Source organism: Nicotiana attenuata, chromosome 3 (assembly GCF_001879085.1).
Source record: "Nicotiana attenuata strain UT chromosome 3, NIATTr2, whole genome shotgun sequence".
Classification (NCBI taxonomy): Eukaryota; Viridiplantae; Streptophyta; class Magnoliopsida; order Solanales; family Solanaceae; genus Nicotiana; species Nicotiana attenuata.
Window position 1 is genome coordinate 45,245,980 of NC_031991.1, and position 21,864 is coordinate 45,267,843.

The 21,864-nt window shown below is 37.7% G+C and overlaps 3 protein-coding genes across 7 annotated transcripts; all 3 read left to right on the top strand.

Annotated features, from left to right (window-relative positions):
- Window positions 600–1,515, top strand: LOC109224319 (cellulose-complementing protein-like). The gene is made up of 2 exons (XM_019388907.1): window positions 600–1,130; window positions 1,216–1,515. The coding sequence occupies exons 1-2, from the start codon at window positions 600–602 to the stop codon at window positions 1,513–1,515; spliced, it is 831 nt and encodes a 276-aa protein (XP_019244452.1).
- Window positions 4,402–13,774, top strand: LOC109223645. Of its 3 annotated transcripts, XM_019388030.1 has the most exons (5): window positions 4,402–4,858; window positions 6,716–7,579; window positions 10,939–11,024; window positions 12,154–12,294; window positions 12,742–13,774. In XM_019388030.1, exons 1-5 carry the CDS (start codon window positions 4,499–4,501, stop codon window positions 12,887–12,889), a joined length of 1,599 nt encoding a protein of 532 aa, XP_019243575.1. In that variant the 5' UTR covers window positions 4,402–4,498; the 3' UTR covers window positions 12,890–13,774. The 3 variants fall into 3 exon arrangements, 1 of the variants encoding a protein (XP_019243575.1); XR_002067626.1 differs by lacking the exons at window positions 12,154–12,294; window positions 12,742–13,774 and adding an exon at window positions 8,035–8,591; XR_002067627.1 differs by lacking the exons at window positions 12,154–12,294; window positions 12,742–13,774 and adding an exon at window positions 8,035–8,596 and having other exon boundaries at window positions 10,939–11,019.
- LOC109223646 (probable prolyl 4-hydroxylase 9) lies at window positions 14,464–20,926 on the top strand. 3 transcript variants are annotated; one of them, XM_019388032.1, is made up of 9 exons: window positions 14,464–14,644; window positions 14,762–15,095; window positions 15,270–15,377; window positions 15,884–16,041; window positions 16,508–16,610; window positions 18,741–18,836; window positions 19,685–19,750; window positions 19,855–19,974; window positions 20,697–20,926. In XM_019388032.1, exons 2-9 carry the CDS (start codon window positions 14,964–14,966, stop codon window positions 20,781–20,783), a joined length of 870 nt encoding a protein of 289 aa, XP_019243577.1. In that variant the 5' UTR covers window positions 14,464–14,644; window positions 14,762–14,963; the 3' UTR covers window positions 20,784–20,926. The 3 variants fall into 3 exon arrangements, with proteins under 3 accessions (XP_019243577.1, XP_019243578.1, XP_019243576.1); XM_019388033.1 differs by having other exon boundaries at window positions 14,825–15,095; XM_019388031.1 differs by having other exon boundaries at window positions 14,464–15,095.

Here is a 21,864-nt window from a genome sequence, read left to right on the forward strand (position 1 = left end):
TAAATCACAATTGTAGCATGGCCGGGAACCACACTAGTGAATCTTGGGGGGTGCCTAACACCTTCTCCCTGAGATAATTTCAAGCCCTTACCCATTCTCTCGTTCTTCTTTCTTTTAAATTCTTAGTGTCCTAATGCACTTAATCATTAGGTGGCGACTCTTCTAAATCTCAAACCCAAATTCCCAAAAGGAATAGAGTTGTCCGCCCAAATGTCGTAAACCCGATTTCGCCTTTGGAAAAAGGGGGCATCGACAACTATGATAGTCACACTAAGGTAAAATTAGCTAAAGTGTTTTCTGACTAGGCCTAACTCACATCTATACCATTGCAGGTTAACACACATGATGATCATAGAAGCTAAAGGTACAGTGTTGAACTGCGGAAGAGAGCTGCAAAACCCTTTTACAAAAACAGGTCAGGAACCTGGTTCCTGTACCACAGGTTAGTAGTAATGTGTTTTTCGCATGTTTTTTAAAAAGATAGCAAAATTAATTCAACCGCCACATCATCCGACTTTTCAGACCAATAGTTCTGAACCATTATCTCCCTTTGCATCTCTTTAATTTTTCCTTCAGAGCTCTCTACCACTTCTTTCACCATGCCCAACGAACAATCATCTCCTTGTCCTGCCATCAACACCACTCCCACATCTCCACCTCCCTTAACATCACCACCGGAAACCCACTTCTTCACTATCCCTGATATTACTGTACCCATACCGGTTTCCTCTTCATCTCCAGTCACCTCTACTCCTCCATCAAACCCTGTCTCACTTTCATGTGTTGCAAACCCTACTTCTCCTCCTTATTCCGAACAAACCAAAAGTGTTACTCCTCAGGCGTCAAAGGTCTCTGAGGAAGATCCCGATCAGTACTTGAACTCCTCCGTTCTAGACTCAGTGGCTCCCACAGAGTCACCAGAAAAGGAAGCAGCACAAAATATCATGGCTATCGCTGTTGAGAGTCTTATGAATGAAGGAGCCTCCCCTCTGCCTGAAATTCAGGGGGAAGAAACTCCATTCTTAGGGGTTGAAAGGACTCTGGTGCTTTTCGAGTCTCCGGTTCATGACACCGTCACAGAAAAACCTGTTGAAGAACCTGATTCTCTTTCAGCTAAAACAAACCAGGAGGTTGCAGAAGAAAGAGGCTTTTGAGTCTGCCTTGCAGAAGAGTAAGCAGAGTATTAAGAAAAAGAAGAAGAGGTTGATGAAATAGGGGGAAGTTGTGGCTGACAAACACATTCTAGTGGTTGAGGTTGATAAAGATGCTGTGGAGGAACCTAGTTCCTTAGTGAAAAGATCTACAAAAGTCCAAAAGTTTGTGGTTGAGAATGATTTGTTTGAAGGTGACATTGTGGCTGTTGCAAGCAGGAACAGGAAGTTTGTTGAAATGTCTAGAAAACAAAAGTGGGAAACTGTGGGAGAACCTGGTTTAATGAAGACCATTCCAAGTGACAGTGGCCTTGGGCAGGAGAGTTTGAGAACTCAGAAAAGTCTTGTGAGGTCGCACGTTTGACCCGGCAATCTCGGAGATGGCAGGTATGAGACAAGTTCTGGACTTAGGCAACAAGTGGAGAACCTGCGGGAGAAACTGCTTGACTAACAGTTGTTTGCAAATGTCCGCATGGACCTGGTTCTCAAAACCATTGCTGCCTCCTCTTCCAAGCCTCCCTCTTCTAGTGCCCCCTAGGATCCTCTCAGTGGCCAGTTATCTTTTGCTCTGATATTGTGTGGCTATCGTTTCCTTTTTGTTTGTCTTTTTGTGATGGCATGTTGGATTTCACCGTTGCTGCTCCTATTGAAACAGTCTAATTTCTTATCGATAAAACAACTCTTCTTTTGCTTGTACAATGCTTGTTTTCCTTTTTGCTTCTCTTTTCTATCATGTTGTGTGCACATATGTAGCATGAGTTAGCTTTGTTAGGCTTCTTTATGCCGTTTTGTCTGACTGTGTCTTTTTGTTGATGCCAAAAGGGGGAAGAATTGATTAAACTGAAATTGTAGCAAGTAATTAAGGGGGGAAGCATAGAGTCAGGGGGAACATATGCGGTTGCTGGTACCTTATCTGGTTAAGTCAAATAGTCATCAGTGTTAAAGTTTGTCATCATCAAAAAGGGGGAAATTTATGGGCTTAAGGTCTTTTAATCTATGTTTTGATGATCTAACAAACTTTCTGTATAGAACCAGATAAAGGACCTAAAGCATGCCTGGTACAATCATTCAAGTTAATCAACTCAAGATAATCTGGGCAGTGTGCCTTTTGGATTCACAAGAACCAGATTAGGGGCCTAATCCCTTGGTGTTCCCTTGACAGAAGTATAAGTCAACTATACAGCCGGAAAGCAACTGCAGAAAGTGACTGCCTGCAACAGTACACGCGACAATACAGCAGACAGTGCAGCAATCACTTCCCATTGGGAAGAGGCATGTACTAACCAACAACTGACATCACCATGGTGATGTCTTTTGTAGTATAACAACCTGGTGCAAGGCACAAGACAACTTCCGAGAGCATTTTTAGTGATATTCTTTCAAGTGCTAGACACACCTCTCTCAAGAACAAAGCTGCTGCAACCTCAAGGACCAGATCCAAAGATTGAAGATATCTTAAGTCCTTAGGTTTGTTGAGTCTTTGTTATTTGTTCTTCATTTGTAACTCCTACTTAGCTTAGTTAGAAGCATTGTGTAGGAAACCCTTTGTAAATCATAGACCCTTGTGTTTGTGTCTTGGCTAGAGTTAGTCGAGTTGTGAAGTCTTTGTAATAGAGTTATTACAAAGTGGCTTGTAATAGTGTTGTTACAAGTTAGTGAGTGATTGAAGTCTTTGTAACTAGTGACTGACAAAGTGGCTTGTGATAAGTGTATTACAAGTTAGAGTGATTGAAGTCTTTGTAATAGAGTTATTACAAAGTGGCTTGTAATAGTGTAGTTACAAGTTAGTGAGGGATTAAGAGGTTAATTTCTAGGTTACAATAGGTTGTAATCTAAAGTTTGCTTAGTAGTGGAGTTGAAATCCTACAAGGGTAGGTCGTGGTTTTTAATCCCGTGAGCTGGAGTTTTCCACGTAAAAATCCTGTGTCTCATTTACATACTGGTTCAGTTGTTAGCACTGAGGGAACTGATATAGGCAGATCTCTATACAGTTTGGTTCATTAGTATTTTCAGTGGAAACTCATAGAGGACCCGGTACTCTATAGTGTGGTGGACTCATATAAACTAACAATATTTACATCAAGAGCGCGATGATAAAGATATTAAGCCAAATATAAGCTAAAAGGCTTAAATTACTTTACACAAATTTGGCCACTCCAGATGTAAGTGATATCCACATCACTACTGCCAAGACGCCACCTCAAGGATATAATCTGCCTTATGATGCTCGAAATGAACAAGATCTGACCACGGACGTAAGAACATCGCCTTACATCGGAGATGAACAATGTATGCCATTAGGTGAGTTTTGAGCAGAGAGAACTCGGACTTGTGACTCAGTTGCCGCTATGGGTTGTGGTCAGAAAATTCTAACCGCGGCAATTCTAGGAGCAACCTTTAACAAGGAGAGCTTGTAGGCCTTATAATCCAGAGGACTGTGGAGAAAAAGATCAGAATTCGGATAAACTTTGAGAATTTTCTCGATAATAGAAGCCTAGTGAGTTCAAACCTACGGGCCCCACCCACTAAACACAAGCGATTCTCGACCGATCCAACTCGTCCTTCGTAAAACTCGCCGGAAATAACGACCCAGAATTAACAACAAAAGTAGTGCAGAAGAAGGCTTAAAGACTTTGCTTGATTTTTGGTGGATATGTTGATGAAAGCTCTCGATTGGAATTTTTAACTTGGGGGATTTGTCGGCAGAGAACAGTATATCCTAAAATTGTACAGTACTTTTTTCTGGATTGGTTCAGACGATATTTAGTGAAAATGGCAACTACACTGAAATAGAAATTAAATTCGAAGTAAGTGCTCAAATGGCAGAGTCTCGTGTTGATAACGTGTTATAAAATAAAGACTATCAAGTAAAAGATAAGTATAGAGAGAAACTGATATATTATTCAACTTCAAAAATTCTGTACATAATGAACTGAAATCTCCTCTATTTATAGAAGAAAGCAAGGTGCTGTGTAAGTTGCTACCGCAAGCTGCTGTGTAAGCTGCTACTATACCAGATATATAGATAATATCTACCGAAGGTAATGTTTATCAAGTACCGCAAGGATAAGCTTCTAAGGATATTTATATCAATAGAGTACTAAATAGATAAATATATTTACGGCGGAGTCCCGTATGGATATGCTCTTTCAGTTAGCTTATTTACAACGAAATACTAAATGAAAATCCATAATAGATATATTTATAGCACTTGCTATATTTGCTTTTTGTTCAATTTGTTTGTTGCGTAGCACCGATTTATCCAAAGCTAAAATAGGGAAAACTCATTTGCGAGGGGAAATAACTGTTGAGAAAACCGAACCAGTGCCACCGCCTTCAACTCCGAAATGAAATTCTTCATCGGAAAAGCCTCTACTCTTCACTCTCATCATCATCAATTTCTGCTTTATATAATTTCACCTCAATCGAATTATATGACTCCACACTCTCTCTCTCTGCTAAACAAATATCATCCCAATTTTATTACAAAGCGGTGGCTCAACACAGGGACCGAGTCGACTCAATCCGAGTTCCCGGGACCCAACGCGTACGAGCTACTAGGTGTATCCGAAACAAGCTCTTTTGCTGAAATCAAAGACTCTTTTCGTAAATTGGCTAAGGAGACTCACCCTGACCTCCTGCCTCATTCCACGCCCAATTCCTCCTCTACTTCCAAGCAATTCGTTGACATACTTGCTGCTTATGAGGTCATGCATTTCTTCCCTACATTTTTTTTAAATCTTTTCACTTGTTTTTTTCTTTTTAATTTTTTAAATTGTTTTCTGCCTCAGTTTACTTTGTTATCAGGATAAATATAATTGTTGAATTGTTCTTAGTTCAATTCAATCAATGTGCAATATTTGTTATTAGCTAGAATTAAGGATGTAAAATACGTATAGTAAAAAAAAATTGAGATGTTTAAGGGTTAATGTCATGGATGATCACTCAACTTTCACTTATTGAACCAAAGTTATCAAACTATTTTTTGTAACTAAAAAGTCACTCAGCTTTATCCAGGTATCATCAAAGTCACTAAACTACTTTTTGTAACAAAAAAATTACTACACTTTGCTTAATACCACAGGAAGTCACTAGGAGTAAAACAAAGGAGACGTTTTCTAGGATATTTAGGCAAAGTTGAGTGTCTTTTTTATTACAAAAAATTATTTAGCAACTTTTGTGATACTCAGGCAAAGGTGAATGACACACAAAATAGTTTAGTCACCTTGCTACAATAAAATGAAAGTTGAGTAACCGTCCATGAAATTAACCGGATGCTTAACTTCGCCTATCCTTGCAAAGTATATTTAGTTCCAGGTCTTGATAAAAGAGGAGCATTGGGGGTGAGTAAAAATATGAATCAATGGAAAATTAACTTCGTGAACAGAGTGGAGTGGATGCAGATGACTTGTATAACTGATTGACCCAGGTTGGAATTGAGGAGTACGAAAAAAATGGGATATTTAAGAGCCTCATTTTTTATGTTGATTGAAAGTTTAATTGAACGCGAGAGAAATATAAGCATAGGCTTTGTTGCAGTTTCTTTGCTTAATTTAGGACCACATGAGCTAAGCTAGACTATGATTTGAATATCAAATGTGTAAACTGCTCCGTTGGCTATTACAATTTTTTTTTTTTTTTTTGGATTTTCCACATTTGTCATGGTATATCCATTTTAATGCTTGTAAAAGTGATCCCGAGTTGTGAAAAAAAAGGGCCATGATTTAGCAAGCACGCCCTCTCGGGGAGAATGAAATGAGGTGAAATCATGTTACTATACTAACACGGACGCCATTATGACAGAGTAGATGCTTTTCATTCTTAGTTGATTCAATAAATTAATATCCTAGAAGTCCTCTTGGATTTCCGAATTATTACAAAAATGACATTTAAACATGTACAAAAATGACATTTAAACATGTGCACATTTAACATCCTAGTCCTCTATGGTGGAATACTATACTGCATGCATATGGTGGACTATATGGCTCGAGAGGAACAGAAGATGCTTTGAAGATGCACCCAAATGTGTGCTCTAGTGGTCAAAGAAGTGGGTTAGAACCATGAGTTTTCAGGTTTAAATTTAGTGAAGGCTTAAACACGAGGTGATTTCTTCTTATCTGTCCAAGCGTTGGTGGACAGAGTTACCCGACACCTATGCTAGTGGGAGGTAGCAAGTACCCCGGAATTAGTTGAAATGCGCGCAAACTGGTCCGGCCACCACGGTTATCACAAAATAAAAAGATGCGTTGAAATATTGCTAAGTCAATTCTTAAGATAAAGGCTAATTGTATATCTTTGTTTTGCTTTGGTGTAGAATGGAACATGTAAATGAGGCTGAAGTAGTTCTACAGCTACTAGAATTGGTACAGGATAGTTGGGATTTTTTGCTGGTTTTTTGGGTACTCTGCTGATGTTGTACAATTTTAACAGCACATCCTTTGTGGTGGATTATATATGAGATTACTTTACCTTCTCCAACAAGAAAAAGAAAAGTGAAGGGTAATTTCTTTATTTACTAGAGAGAATACTGGTATTTACTTGGATAATAAATGGAAATGCAGATTCTATCCGATTCTGAGAAGAAAGCGCATTATGACCAGTACCTCTCAGCTCGAAAAACACTTGTTCATGTGCATTCTAGACAAGGTTCGAAAATGTGCATGTATGAATCATATAGCACGTCAATCAAGGAGATGGAAGTTGTTGAATGGTTAAAGTGGTATAGACAAACAGTAAATGACATATTGACTGAAAAAAGGGTAGTATCTGGATCAGGCTATTTTGATGCACTGGAAAGAGATTTCTACTCAGCATTACATTTAGCATTCTACGGCCCTGAGATTGAGTCAGATCTCCTTCCTGAGTGTTTTGAAGCTGAGGAGAGATCAGTATATGAAACAGCTGAGGTTCTGCACCTGGTGTTCGGGCGAGATCTTTTTGGGATGGTCTGTTTAGCCAAAAATGTCCCCGAACTGTCACATGCTTCTATGGAAAAACTAACATCCTTTACGCCGGGCTTGTGTCATTCCATTGAGAATATCCCCATGAAAATGCATCCGGAGACAGCACATACTGGTTCTGATCAAAGGCAATTGAGAAGTTCTAATTACCATACATCAGATGCATACAGAAACTTGGAATTGCATGTTGGAAGGAGGCTTGTTGCTGTGGCCACAAGAGTTCCACCTAGGAGTAGATCTAATGGGATACAGAATGAGGGTTTTGATGACTGCATTCATGTTTACCTCAATTCAGATGAAGACCAAAGATTTTCTAAAAGTAACTTTATAGACTTCGGATTGAAATCTGCCGTTCCACTGGGAATGATAACAGGGTTGGGGACCAGTCCTGAAGAAGGTTCTTGCGATGTTTATGACAACAATGGTCTAAAAACCCATGTGATTATGAAGCATCGAACATTGCTGGTGAGTCTAATATCATCTATTATATTCTTTAGCTTTTATCCTGTCAAATATCTTTTGCTAGAAAAAGAAGGGGATGGAGGGGCGAGTTGGTGCAATGAGCAAAACCAGTTCTTTCCCTATCTGCCAGCTGCTTATGAGAAGTAGTTGTAGATTGCTGTAAACAATGCATAAAGTTGCAAGTGTAGTTCTAAGGTCATTGTCTGAATGCAATAGAAAAATTTCTAGGCTTGCTTTCACTATGCTTTTTGGTGTTTGGCCTTTAATATGTTCGTTGGTGTTGCGGTATACCTGACTTGCAAGTAGTGATGAATTGTTTTCTTTGTCGTATGGACCATTTCTGTCCAATCCAAGAGATACTTGGAGTAGTTTAGCATATTCTACACTTCTTCTACACTTCTTTATCTTACAACCACATGCACCATGAACAAATTTAACACCCTTCCTCTGCACACAAGTGTAGGGTTTTGACAGGAGGTCTGGCTTATCTACAAGTGATGTCTTGTTGTAGCTGCAAACATTCTCCCTTTAATACTCTATGGTTGGCCAAGCATCAAGCTCGTGGTACTTCTGATTGGATTTTGATATCATAGTTGCTGTGCTGGCAAGTCCTAGGATGGTGGTCCATGGAGTAGTTGGAGCAATCAAAGGGGAAGAGTGAGAGAGCGATCACGGCCATTCGAGATGGCAAATAGAAAACTCATTAACATAGTATAGAGTGGAAGATATGGATGGAGTTCTTCATTGGTTTTGTCAATGGAGAAAAATGAAGCCTAGAAAGAACTGAGTGTGCGTCTAAGGTGATTTTTACAATAGTAGTTCAATTGACATCCTTCACCTGGCATATCCAGAGGCGGAGCTAGGAATTTGCGTCTATGGGTTCTGGATTTTTGAAAATGCAGCTTCATGGCTTCTTCACTACTGTTTTTCAACATGGCTTCTTTCCAATCTTGCTTAGAAATTTTCTTGAGCCGAGGTCTATCGGAAACAACCTCTCTACCTCCACAAGATAGGGGTAAGGTCTGCGTACACGCTATCCTTCCCAGACATCAATTGTTGAAATACAGTGGGTATATTATTGTTATTGCACCTTCATGGGTTCTGGATAAATTATTTATACATATTAAATGAATTTTTTAACACAAGTAAGGTTTGAGCTAAAGCTATTGGGATATGCCGAACCCATAAGTTCATTTGTGGCTCCGCCCTTGGGCATATCAGAAGGACGTATGGTGCATAGGTCAGCTGGTTATGTTAGCGGGATGAGGATGATAGCAGTGGCAGAGCAGAATATATGCAAGGGGATTCAAAAAAATACTAGAACGTTACACTTGGGATTTGAACCTGTAACCTAAAACAATTTTTAACCCCCTTTGCCACTGCACTAGAATCTTATAATATTTTGGTGAAGGGGATTCAATTACCCCCTTGGCTCTACATAGCTCCGCCAAGGTTAATAGGATTATGTTGGGCTTAATACTGGACATGGGTTCTTGTTGGATGACGACACAAATTCAATCATGAAGACCGGAAAACTTTAATTTTGAGGGGACATGTCGACATGACACAATTGAATTTATGTTGTAGTTAGGTTATGCAAGTTTCTTATGTAGCATGGGCCAAAAAAGAACGTTGAAAAAATATATAATTAGATGACTATAACCACAAAAGAACTCAAATATAGCTATGTCTAGAAATTTGCAATAAATGTATCCTTTCTCTTGTATATGAACCTCTGTTATACACTCATACCTCCATTTATGATTTCCCAGGCAAAGGCATAGAACAAGACACTTTAGCTATTACTTGGGCGGAGTGTAACCCCAGAAACTTTGAACTCTTAATATTTAACATTCCCTCCCGTTTTAGCTGTCCATTTTTGACTTTACACTCCCATTAAGAAAAAATAAATGAAGCATGTATTTTATAATTTTACCCATAATAATGATAGTATTTCCAGAAGTCTTGGAAAATAATTTGAGGAATGAGTAGTTAATGATAAGGGTAAAACAGGAAAAAAAAGATTTGACTTTCTCTTGATTTATTGTAGTGGACAAGTAAAACTGAAAACGTATTTTTAGTACAGTGGACAAGTAAAAGTGGACGTAGGGAGTAGTAAAATAACATAACATTAAGAATAAATTAAAAGATAAATTTCTAAAAAAAAGAATTAAAATTCAAAAGATAAAAGGTATAAATATTTATTTAGCTATCTAGGCATAATATAATATTCTAAGCCATCAAGCTCTTAATTGTACAACAACTTACTCATTATATAAATTATAGACAAATACTTGAAAACATTTATAAATCAAACATTCTGTGGTGTTTTGAACGGGCAAGCCAAGGCGTAAAGCATGCACGAGTCAGTCTTGGAGTGTACTGGATAGACAACCTAAGGCGTAAAGTCCATAAAACGAATGCCGCACCTGTCATGGCAAATGCCCCATGGGACTTTAGCTGTTCCATCTTGCGTCTACAATGTTAAGAGCTTACCTCTCCCCAAAGGAAGTTCCAGACGAGTTACAATTTTTTCTTTCAAAAAAATGGACTTTTCCCTCTTCATGTCTTTTCTAATTTAGTAACTTATTATTTCTGACTGACCAGTTCATTATAGATCAACAGATAGTTTAGGAGAATAAGCACCACCAAAGATGTGATCAAGTGAAACAGAAGAAGTTTGGTGTCCAAAACATAAAGAATGCAAGAAAAAGAACATGTTCGACATGTGTATAAGAATTTTTTGTCAGTCTCAGTCTCCGATACAAAGCCTTAAATTTTGGAGCCATGTTTTTTTTTAAATCTAGCCTTATGTACTTTCACTTCTTTGAAGCTAAGGAATAGTCATGAGAAGCCCAAGTATTTATGAGCTTCTGCTCTTAGCCATCTAAACCTCAGGGTTCCTTCTTTAATTGGACTCTGTAATGTGGCTCCACAAAGATGAACTGTGGATGTACCATGTGTTCACAGCACATTGGTGGTTTTTTCCGATATGATTCTTTGGTGGGTATTCCATGAATTGATGGCTTTAATTGACGAAGTTACTTGACTTCCGTGATGATAAATTCACTTCATGGCTTTAACTAGTCGAAAAAACCTTTTTGCATAGATTCATAGATGCACGCTGCAACATTCTGTTGTAGTCCGTGCATGAACCATCACTCTTACATGTGCACCTGTCATTTGAGAATATTGTGCTTCTTAAGCTTTATGTATCCTGGGTTTTATTAGAATTCTTCTTACCATGTGCCATACATGCAGCCAGCTCTGGAGTTTGTTCTTGGAATGGCTGTCTTTCTCTTGGCTTAAGGAATCATATTCGTAAATTTTCCACTTTAATTTGCGTGAGAAATTTGTTTCAGGTAAGACACATGCACTGGTATCAATTAGGAGATGAAGTATCAACCTGTGAGTGCAGATGCCGCAGAGCTAGGCTACCTCCGAGCAAGTAAAGTCCATAACTTAACCTTTTGAGTCAATACTCATCAGAAGTGCTAGTTTTTCTCTCTAGATTTTTGTCAAACTGTCATGGGACTTTTGTGCCTATTCTTTAGTTACAAAGTAAATGTGGAGAGGTGGGCTTAGAGTTGAATCAGACTACAAAACTGGAGTTAATCTATCTTATTGAATTGGATGGAAACGAAAAGCTGAAATGGAATGACATCATTAAAGGAAGTTATGGTTTACTAATTTACTGATGTCTAGTCATCTACTTTTAGCTTTGAGCTTGGAAAGTTGCGCCTCCTGGGCAATGCTGTCTCTTTTTACTTACGATCGCTGCAGTCTTCCATTTTCTGTCATCCTCCTTCTCTTTTCATATTTTTATGTTACTCTTTCTCATAAGGGGAACCTTGGCGTAACCGGTAAAGTTCTTGCTATGTGACCAAGAGGTCACGGGTTGAAGCCGTGAAAACAGCGTCTTGCAGAAAAGTAGGGCAAGGCTGCGTACTATAGACCCTTGTGGTCCGGCCCTTCCCCGGACCCCGCGCACAGCGGGAACTTAGTGCACCGGGCTGCCTTTTAACTCTTTCTCAGAAGGTGAAACTATGAAAGCTTATGGTTAACTATTAAGAGACAAATGGTAAGAGAACTAGTAGTTTTTTTGTGCTCAGTAATTATGGTTTATTGTACTTTTCAATGTCATTAAGAGTCATAGTTAGGCTCCTTTCCATTTATATCACAAGGCTCTGTCTGCTCTTCCTATGTTGGTACATTGGTGCTTGTTTGTTGGAAGCATAGGAACTTTTGACCACAGTGTCCATATGGTTAGCGGATCAAGTTGTTAGATTTGCTTTAAATCGGTTATTTTAGTAGTTTAATGAATCACCGGCTCCTAGAGACACCAGTGGCCAAGTATAAAGTTTAGCAGAAGATGATGCCATTGGATTGTGATTTTTCTTTTTAATTCATAACTTAAAAGCCAGGAAATCCATAGAACATTGCGCTTGTGATATTCATATCAGAGTGTTCTCTGGTAAATCACTGTTTTTCTTGTTAGTATACAAGATATAGGTCTCTCATTTTCACTTGGGTTTTTGTTTATTGATGTCATTAGTAATGAGTTTTCTCTCAAACAGATTTTGGCTATTTGAACCTCGATGTGCCATGCATGACATTGGAGGTTGGTATGTGGAGACGTTTGGTAGAGATAAGAAAGGTCGAAATGTACTATCTCAGAGGTATTGGGATGGCTTAGGGGCAAATGATCACTTTGAGAAGTAAGTGTCAGGTTATAGAAGCCTCAATCATATGAGTTAAATTCTCCACCCATTTACTGATAAGCTTATACATTGTGGCAGTCTGGCAGAAACAAATTTTTGTATTTTATGAATTTTGCTGATAATTATGCTTTGATGTTTTGCATCTTTGTACATTGATATTATTGTGACAATGTAGGACGTGTTTACACCCTGCTTGAAAAGATTAATATGAAAATCTTACTTTACATACTTCTAGTCTAGCAGAAGCCACTTGGCTACAACTGGTTATCTTTCTCATTATGTCCCATGAACTTGGGAAATGTCTCCAACTGTAATCACCATGAATAATCCTCTTCTGTTGATGTTGCATATACGAGTTGCCATACGAAATGTTGTCGGATTATTCAGTAGGCTCGAAAACAGTATTGTGGGGTTTGATGTGCAGATATATTTTTCCATGTGCAGGAGACTGCATCCAGCAATGTACTTGCTTGCCCTTGCCTACAGGACTCTAGATATTGAAGATTCAAGGAGAAGTAAACAGAGAATGAAGGATCTTGTGGAATCAAACATATCTAGAGTTCTCAGCTGGTGCAAGAGACTAGTACACTGAAACATAGTGACATTCAGCTTTATGATCATATCCTTGCTCAGCCCCAGAATTTAATAGGCAACTGTTTTCTGGTGGTCCTCTGATGGTACAGATGATTCACACTTGTTAAAGAATCCTCATATAAGCCTGCATAGGTTGTTGATTTGGATGGCTTGTGGATTGATGAGCCGAACACCATGAGCCTTGAACACTAACATAGATAATGAGCCGAACACCATGAGCCTTGAACACTAACATAGATTTTTTACCAATCACTGTGAAGCAGCTTAAAAGTGCTCTTTCAACCACCAATGTGATTCCTCTGCTTTGTATTTCCTGGTCTCTCATTTTCAGTGCCACGACCCAATGTGATATTATGTAAGGTGACACCAGTCAGCTCACTAAGGAATTGGACCTCAGTGTTTCATTATAAGCTAGTTTGGTTACTGGATGGAATGGATGGAATGCTGAAGCAACATCAATAATGATACCATGTTAACGTGAAGAGTTGCATGCTTGCCTTCAGCCATATGTGGATCACGACATTATGGGCCGGAAAAGGATTTGATACCGTAAGTAGGAACCAAGTAACACCTCAAGCCAAGGGAGTGAAGCATGGTGTTAATGCAGATGGCAGCTATTAATTTTTGGGGTGATGGCTTGCATTACAGAGAGGCATTTGATCAGAAGATTATTGTGCACTTTCTGAGTTGCTGTAACTAATTTGCTTATTATCCTCATACTTCTGTTATTGGCATACAGCTTCTGTGATATATACATCAAATTGTTCTCCATGAATATAACAAAACGATTGCTGGTTAATATATTTGAGTTCAATTGCACAAATCTTGTAGGCAGCTAGAGACTTTCTTTTTAGGGAAGAAGTCAAGAGGCTGTTAACTGTTGTTTTCTCATCTTTTTATTTAAGTAGATTCTGAAGTAATTACAGTGGACTTTGACTTCTTTTTAATTTCTATATTTATTTTTACTATTCTCATGCTAATTCTTGTAGTTAATGAATCCTACAGCATACGGATTACTTTGGCATACAGCGAATACCTTTTTTTGTGTGTGCTCTCTGTCCAAAAATGTTTAGTTATCTTAGTTTGTGATTATTTTTCCTTCTAGATTTAAATTAGCAAAAATCCTGTGCATTCATCGAGTGGGATTAAATTTTTTTCTCCTCAATCCAGGTAAAATGTTGACACAGAATTACCGAGATCGTCACTTCCTCAAAACACAAAACAGTAGTTCCAGAGGTGATTCTTCAACCGTGAATATTAACGGATTGAGAACAAAGTATATACCAACTGTTTAAATTAGATTTTATACTAATGAACCTGGTTTTGCGGTTGATGGAGTTTTAGTTTCTTATTGGTTAAATTTTCTGCGTAATCTTCGATTGGCTTGTTGTACCAAAAAATTATAATGGAAGCCTATCTTTGGTAAAAGAATATACGAAGTTAAATCTTAAACTGATATAATTCACAACTGGCTGGACGTGTCGCACGACTCCAGTTGTTTTTGTTTCGCTTGTGGTTAGTGGAATCCTCGTGTGGTTGACCCAAAAAGAAAAAAGGAAAAGTATTTTAAACTTTTCATTACATCTGATCTAGAAAAATAAACAATCAGCACTCCATTCTGCACAGAGAAGGGGGAAAATTATTCATCAAAAAATATATATAGAGGGATGGAATGAAATAGAGAGCACTAATATAAGTAATACTAGTATTTCTTTTTTCCAAATTGAGGAAGGCTGTTGTCCAAAAAGAAAAAGTAAGGGAAGTCAGTGTACTGATCTTTAAACACTTGTTTAAATTGTAGTTTCTTCATTATCAACTGATAAATTTTGGAAGACATTTGCAAACATCTTTTGTATTTTATCTTTCACAGATTTAATATTTAATAATATCAAATTCTCCACGATGACATTGCAATTCAAATATTACGTGCTAGGCGCTTCCCATTGGGACATGTAGTCCAAGTAGAGTTTGCAGGGCAGCTCTCATGTTGAATCAGAATTGACCCAGTTTCAGTTTCAGAAGGACAAAACGCCGAGTTTAATAGTGAAAGGAAACTTTCTCCCTCCCGGCGAATGCGATCCATTGAGAAAATGAAGAGCAGAGGTAGATTTGGATGGTGGAGCCTCAGATTGCCTTCCGTATTTCTCTTATGTCTCTTCTTCTTCCTTCTCGGCTTCTTCGGCTCTGCTCTCTTCTCTCACCAGGTCTTTTCACTTTTATTTATTTATTTATATTTACATGCTTATGGTTCAATTAAAACAGATACTAGTACATTATTTGGACAGTAGGTGCAGTTGAACTATATATCTAGTTGAACAATTAATTGACGAAGATGTAAATTTATAGACATTTTCTGATTAAACTTTTGGTTATGGTAGGATGTACCTAGTGTGCGGCCAAGACCAAGGTTGCTTGAATCAGTGGACTTTGATCCGTTGCCCATTGGCGAGACTGGAGAGCATTCCCTAATTTCCATTCCCTTTCAGGTGTGCTTCTCTCTTTTTAGTTGACAAACTGTCAACTCGACTTGTTTTAGATTTTAATTCTTGTTTCTGAGGGCGAACATAAGTATCTGGTTATTCTGCCGTATAATTCAGTTTTTACTTTTAACCATCAATTCCCGTCCTGTTTGAATAACTTTTGAGATAGTTGCTTCTCAAACATGCGCTGTCTATCATAGCTCAAGTATAATAAATTGGTATTAAATTAAGAGCGACAAAGATAAAATCCCCATACTTCTTTTGGGTGAGGGTATGTTCCCGTTGGCTATCGTCCTATAATGAAGTGGTAGCATCTATTATGTACTTAACTTATTCTCATATCTGCGATAGCCAGTGATACCATGCTAACTTCTTTATAACTTAAATCAATGTTGATAAACTTTAAGTCATCATATACTTATGAACAAGAATACGTTTTTATGTCTTAACTATTAGTAATTTTATTTATATTGCTTTGTTTCCTTGTAAATATATGTGCATTTTTTGGGTAGGTTTTAAGCTGGTTCCCACGTGCATTATACTTTCCCAATTTTGCATCTATAGAACAATGCCAAAGCATAATTAAGATGGCAAAGGCAAATATGGAACCATCATCCTTGGCTCTTCGCACAGGAGAAACAGAAGAGACCACCAAAGGAATTAGAACAAGGTATATACTACTCAATAACCCTCATATTTGTCAACTAATTTCTATTCGGGAACCTTTCTTTCAATGTTGAACATTAACTCCAAGAATTGTATTTAAGTCAATACACTGTCTTACTTTTGTATGGTCCTTTATTTATTAGTTAGGTTATTGTTTCCAAAAAAATAAATCGCAGATTTAACTGGTAATCAATTTAAACTTGTTTTTCCCTCCCATTTCTGCTAAACTAGGTCGCTGAAAATATGGTGTGTGCATATATTATCTTATTTTGGAAGATAAAGCGAATTCATGATTTTCAAACTTCATGTGCTTCTTTTTTTTTTTTTTTTGGAATGACTTTCTCTAATTACTTGAGATTTGCTTCTAAAAAATAAGTTATGATAGAACTTTGTACTTCATGTGTCAGTATCTTTGACAAGAAACTACAGATCGTGGCATGAGATTTACATTACCTTGTCAATTTCTCCAGTTCTGGCACGTTTATTAGTGCATCTGAAGACAAAACTGGAATCTTGGATCTAATTGAAGAGAAAATTGCAAAGGCGACAATGATCCCCAAGACACATGGAGAGGTAAAGTTCACTAACATGTATATCCTAAATAAAATGCATTATGCTCTTTTCACCAAATCTCAACTTTGATTCTGCTTCCATGACTTAGATACTAAAGATCTGGTTGGAATATATTAGTGGAAGTGAATCCTTCCAATTCCCCGCCATAATCCCTATTCCAACCTATCTTTTACAGTTTTATTTCCTTCAAATTGAAGCTGATTGTGCCTGAACAAATCCAAGTCCTACCCTCTACATGTTGGTACTTCGCCTATCCTTTTTTAGTCAGCCTCATATCTTAGTTTATGTATTGGAAAAAGAAGATGATCACTATATTGAAACTGCTTAGACATCTTATTGAAAATTATATCTAGTTTGATTGACATGGAGTAGATTGTGTGGAGTTCAAAATCTAATATTTTAATGAGAAGTATACCAAGAAACGGATCAAAATGTTAATTTCAGATAGCTTTGAGAATTTACAAGAAGAAGTTGGCCCAAATGTAGCTCTTGAGGTAATTTAATCCCAATGTTTTGAAGTGAGTAATACGGAAGAGAACTATCTTCCATTTGATGATAGTGGACTATAATCTATGCTACACTAAGAAGAATTACCTCTCTTTTGATGTTGATATGGAGTACTATAGCCTTTGTATACTCAAAATAATTCTCACTGAAACACTGATTCGTCATGTTAATCTGAGAATTCATATTTGAAGATTAAAGTCCAGATAATGCCATTGGCCATTAAGTTACAGACGGTGGTGAAGTAATACAATAGTTCTGGATGGTAATGCAAAGACACTCAGATTCCAGTTCATCAAATTTGCCAGGCGCTTTTTGAGACGATTTTATTTGGAAATAGCTAAGATGCAAGAGACAATGGTATAGAGTATGTGATCTTGGGTCACATTTTATGGTTCTGTGTTTCTTCTTCCCTCATAACCCAAAAGAGATTGGATTTTTCTCTGTTGCAAATGGAGTATATGAACCAAGGGTTCAACTGAACCAGGGGTTCAACTGAACCAAGTAGTTTCAAAAGTCTAATGGGTTCAGTAGTTAAAACATGAAGGTTGAAACCATGAAACTTAAATCCTGATCTACCTACTCCTTTCTTGGGTTTTTATCTTCTTTTAGTCTTGTGTACTGGAAAAACTGTTTTTATTGGCGCTTGTTTATGAACCAATGTGCATGTCGTAATGACGGAAATATATGTTGTACACATTTATCATCATGAGATGTGGCCTAGTGGTCAATGAAATGGGTTGAGAACCATGAGGTCCCAGGTTCAAATTCTAGCGGAGACAAAAACACTAGGTGATTGCCTCCCATCTGTCCAAGCCTTGGTGGACAGAGTAACCTGATATCTGTTGCTGGTGGGAGGTAGCAAGTATCCCGTGAAATTAGTCGAGGTGCACGCAAGCTGGCCTCGACATCACTTATAAAAAAAATCATAAAGAGGAGATGATGCCTCTTTCTTTGTCAATAGTCACCTCATACTGATATATAAATGTTGGAAGAAACTTCTAATCAAATTTCGTTCTGGATGTAAGTGCAGAATCTGAATATATACTGGATTGTTAGTTAGAGGTCACATATGTGGGCCAGCTCATTTAATTTACGGAAACGGCGAGTCAAAGTGCTCAAATTGATGGAACTTTTTTTTCCTCCCTTAGTGTTGTTTGGCATGTCTTCAGTTGTAAATGAAGTAGTCAAGCAAGGTTATAGCTCTCTCATAATGGTGTGGATACACACCTCTTCTAACAGATTCTTTTTCAGAGGACAAAACCATGAGGGGGTCAAGATGTCCAGTTCTAAGAGTCAAATTTACGACAATTTTTGTTGTGTGCCTTAATTTTTAGTGGGGCAAATCTACATTCTGGTTAACATCTGAAACTGCCTGTTGGCAAGTATTTGTGCTGATTTTCCAGAATACTTCGGTCTATTTCCCCACTGGATTTTGAGTTGCAATGTAACCATGCATATAACGCATGTGACAATTGACAGCTAGTCAAGCTGCTAACTTGATGATTGTAGGTTAAATGAACATTGGTGTGTATCTGAAGTCTGAACTTTCTGTTTATCGCTCTTACTGATTTTGAATGATTATCTTCTTCAGTGATAAATATGATGTTCCTCTGGTCATTTCAGGCATTTAATGTTTTGCGGTATGAAATTGGCCAGAGATATCAGTCACATTATGATGCTTTTGATACTGCTCAATATGGCCCTCAGAGGAGCCAAAGAGTAAGCATGAACTAAATTTTCAGTGGTGCTATTTTCTCTAAGTTGCTCGCTATTTTTCCTGTATCTCAATTGAAATCTTACACAAGAGGAAATTGTGGATTATAGAATACTTTATTGTTTGGTTATCCGGGCATAAGGATGCTGTGCTTCCATGTTACTCCCAAACACCTCCCCCCTCCCCAGAACCACAAATAAATTAGAAGAAAGAAGTTTGATGTGTTTGATTCAAGTATTGGGTTCTTATTTATATGGCACATGCTATTTGCATCACCCAAACTGCAGATGATGGTCCTCTGCAGTACTTTACTGAACTCTCTTGAGCATGTTAATGTTAGATGAGAAAATTGCAAACAAGATACATCTTTATCTCAGATTGGATACGTATTTCCCAACACGGGGGCAGTCCTTGTCAGATTTTCATTTTCATTGAGTATCTTTTTAGTATATTTTGCAAGAAAGGTATTAAAAGAAATGATTTGCATGCTTTTAGGTCATGTAAACCACCATCGTTTGTACAATTTAAATCACTTCTAATGGTAGCTAATTTCTCTTCAATCTGATTATAGTTTTAGCATGAACCAAGGTGAGGATGATTGTTTTGGTGGCTTCTTATCTTGCCATGGATGTGACATCCTCTATATGCATTTTTCTTCTTTTCTTTGTGGAAAGATTCTGATCTTCTCTTCGTTCCTTGGAACCATGAGGTGAAATGTGCCAAGCAAGTTTACAGGAACTGTACTACACTTTAATCTTGAGATATCATTGGTCGAGAATTTGTTACTGGTAGTTAATTTTGAGGAATGATTACTTTCACTTGTCTGGACTAAACTTTCATTGATCTCGTCTAGGCCGCTTCCTTCTTATTATATTTATCTGATGTTGAAGAAGGTGGGGAAACTGTGTTCCCATATGAGGTAAGATCAAGTACCTCTCCACTCTCTTTTGCTCTCTATTTCTACCCATCACTACCTTTCTTGTCTGCCTGGCTTGTAAAATGGCCCTTTGTGTTTATCTACAGAACGGGCAGAACATGGATGCTAACTATGATTTTAGCAAGTGTATTGGTTTGAAAGTGAAGCCACGCAGAGGGGATGGACTTCTATTCTACTCACTGTTTCCAAATGGTACAATTGATCTGGTGAGTTATTCTAGTGAATTACCTTGCATTTTCTGTTTTGTTCATCACTATGTTTTTTGGTATAAGAATCAATAATATATAAACAGGAGTAATCAGTCAGTTAACAAATTGTTTCAAGGAGCTGATCTGCAATAGGTTAGCTGGAGTACAAGGCAAACTCCATGCCATCTGTAGCTGCTAGATTGGAGATCTGCCACAATATATAATCCCAGATCAAAAGCTGTGGTTCTTGCAGAGTGGTTTAAAGTGTTAAGAATTGCTAATCCTATAAAAACCTTGTTGCCCAAAAACATGTTTAAGATTTAGCTCTAAATGATGATGTGGCTTAAACATGCTCAATTAATCATAAGATCGTGATGCTATGAGGATGTTTGTCTAAAAGGATTAAGTGGTTATACACTGCAACAGGAGCGTATATTGAAAATATCAGAACAAATTTGTACAATCAGACCCATCGCATGGAAGCTGATTGGAGAGATTATAGTATATCGTAGCTTCATGACTGTTTTCATTTTCATCTGCTGCTATATTAGTTTGTTCAATGCAACAATTAGAATAGGCTCTTCGTCTTTCTTTTACTTCTTCCATTTCCAGTGATTTTAATTCACAGTACATAAATTACCAAAGGAGGGCATGATCAACACAATGTAATGATGCACTTTGATTTCAAGCATGGACTTGTTAACTTTCTAATTTTCACATTTGCTTCAATTCTAATGCAGACCTCACTTCATGGTAGCTGTCCGGTAATCAGAGGAGAAAAATGGGTGGCCACCAAGTGGATCAGGAATCAAGAACAGGAAGATTAAACACCTGGTACATTGTACTGCTGTTCATCAGTTATTTTTTGTAACTTAACAGACTGAAAAAAACAAAGTTATGGAGTAAATAGATTTAAAGAATGAACAACACGGGGCTTTGTCCAAACAAACTTGGGGCTATGTCTTTTGGAGTAAGTTGTGTAACTTGCTTGATTGCAGGCCGCTAAAATTAGCACCACTTTGAAAGAAATGAAAAAATGAAAGCAATAAAAAGGAAACAGATATATTTCTGGAAAATAAGATCCAATGAGTAAGAAGTAACTGATGAGCTGAAAGGTAATCATAAAGAATGAGTTCTGTTTAGGCCATTGATAGTCTTAAATTAAATTACATGGTGTCCTATAATCACATTAAAGCATTTAAGTGTTATCTAGTTATGTTAATTTTGTTGACTAATTTGACCCACTACAAGTATCCACCAGATCAGCTCAGGTTAGTAACATATATAGAATGCAGAAACTTAACTTTTAAGTGATCTAATTGTATATATATTTACAAATTAGATAAATTGCTTTAAACCGATTAAAGACGATTCAATAGACTGAAGTTGAGCAATATTCGTACATATATTTTAGAAAGATTCCATGGGAATAGGTAAACACCACACATTGATAACTAGCTAGGTAGGTAGCGTAATATGAAGACCAACTGTTAATCGCAAAATCAAATAAAGCAAAAACCCTCATCTTTCCCAGTCCTCAAACAACCAAAATGATTAAAGAAAAACGACAACAATCTTCTAAAGATATAGGGAGTGATGTCATTCATATATTTACGTTCAGTTAGATTTGTCAAGACCCAAGCCCATGGCACGTATTGTTTGCTTTTGGCTAAGCTTGCACGGATTTATCTTTTTGGGCTTAATGTGATGCCCTTGACGGAAGGCGGGTCAAGCAGGACTGACAGACTTCTAGACTGACAAACTTTTGAAGAAGGGGTGCATATGTCACCATAGGCGAATTCCATATCGGAATGACATAAGTTCACATGGTACGCGCGCTTTTGGAGCTCGAGGTGGCGTACCCAAAAAGACAAATCCGTGCGGGCCTAGGCCCAAAGCGGACAATAT

Coding starts and splice junctions, on each gene's coding strand:
- LOC109224319 (XM_019388907.1), top strand. CDS start 600: ATGCCCAACGAACAATCATCTCCTTGTCCTGCCATCAACACCACTCCC. Junction 1,131..1,215: donor CAGCTAAAACAAACCAGGAG/GTTGCAGAAGAA, acceptor TTGATGAAATAG/GGGGAAGTTGTGGCTGACAA.
- LOC109223645 (XM_019388030.1), top strand. CDS start 4,499: ATGAAATTCTTCATCGGAAAAGCCTCTACTCTTCACTCTCATCATCAT. Junction 4,859..6,715: donor ACATACTTGCTGCTTATGAG/GTCATGCATTTC, acceptor ATGGAAATGCAG/ATTCTATCCGATTCTGAGAA. Junction 7,580..10,938: donor TGAAGCATCGAACATTGCTG/GTGAGTCTAATA, acceptor AATTTGTTTCAG/GTAAGACACATGCACTGGTA.
- LOC109223646 (XM_019388031.1), top strand. CDS start 14,964: ATGCGATCCATTGAGAAAATGAAGAGCAGAGGTAGATTTGGATGGTGG. Junction 16,042..16,507: donor ACCAAAGGAATTAGAACAAG/GTATATACTACT, acceptor CAATTTCTCCAG/TTCTGGCACGTTTATTAGTG. Junction 16,611..18,740: donor TCCCCAAGACACATGGAGAG/GTAAAGTTCACT, acceptor TGGTCATTTCAG/GCATTTAATGTTTTGCGGTA.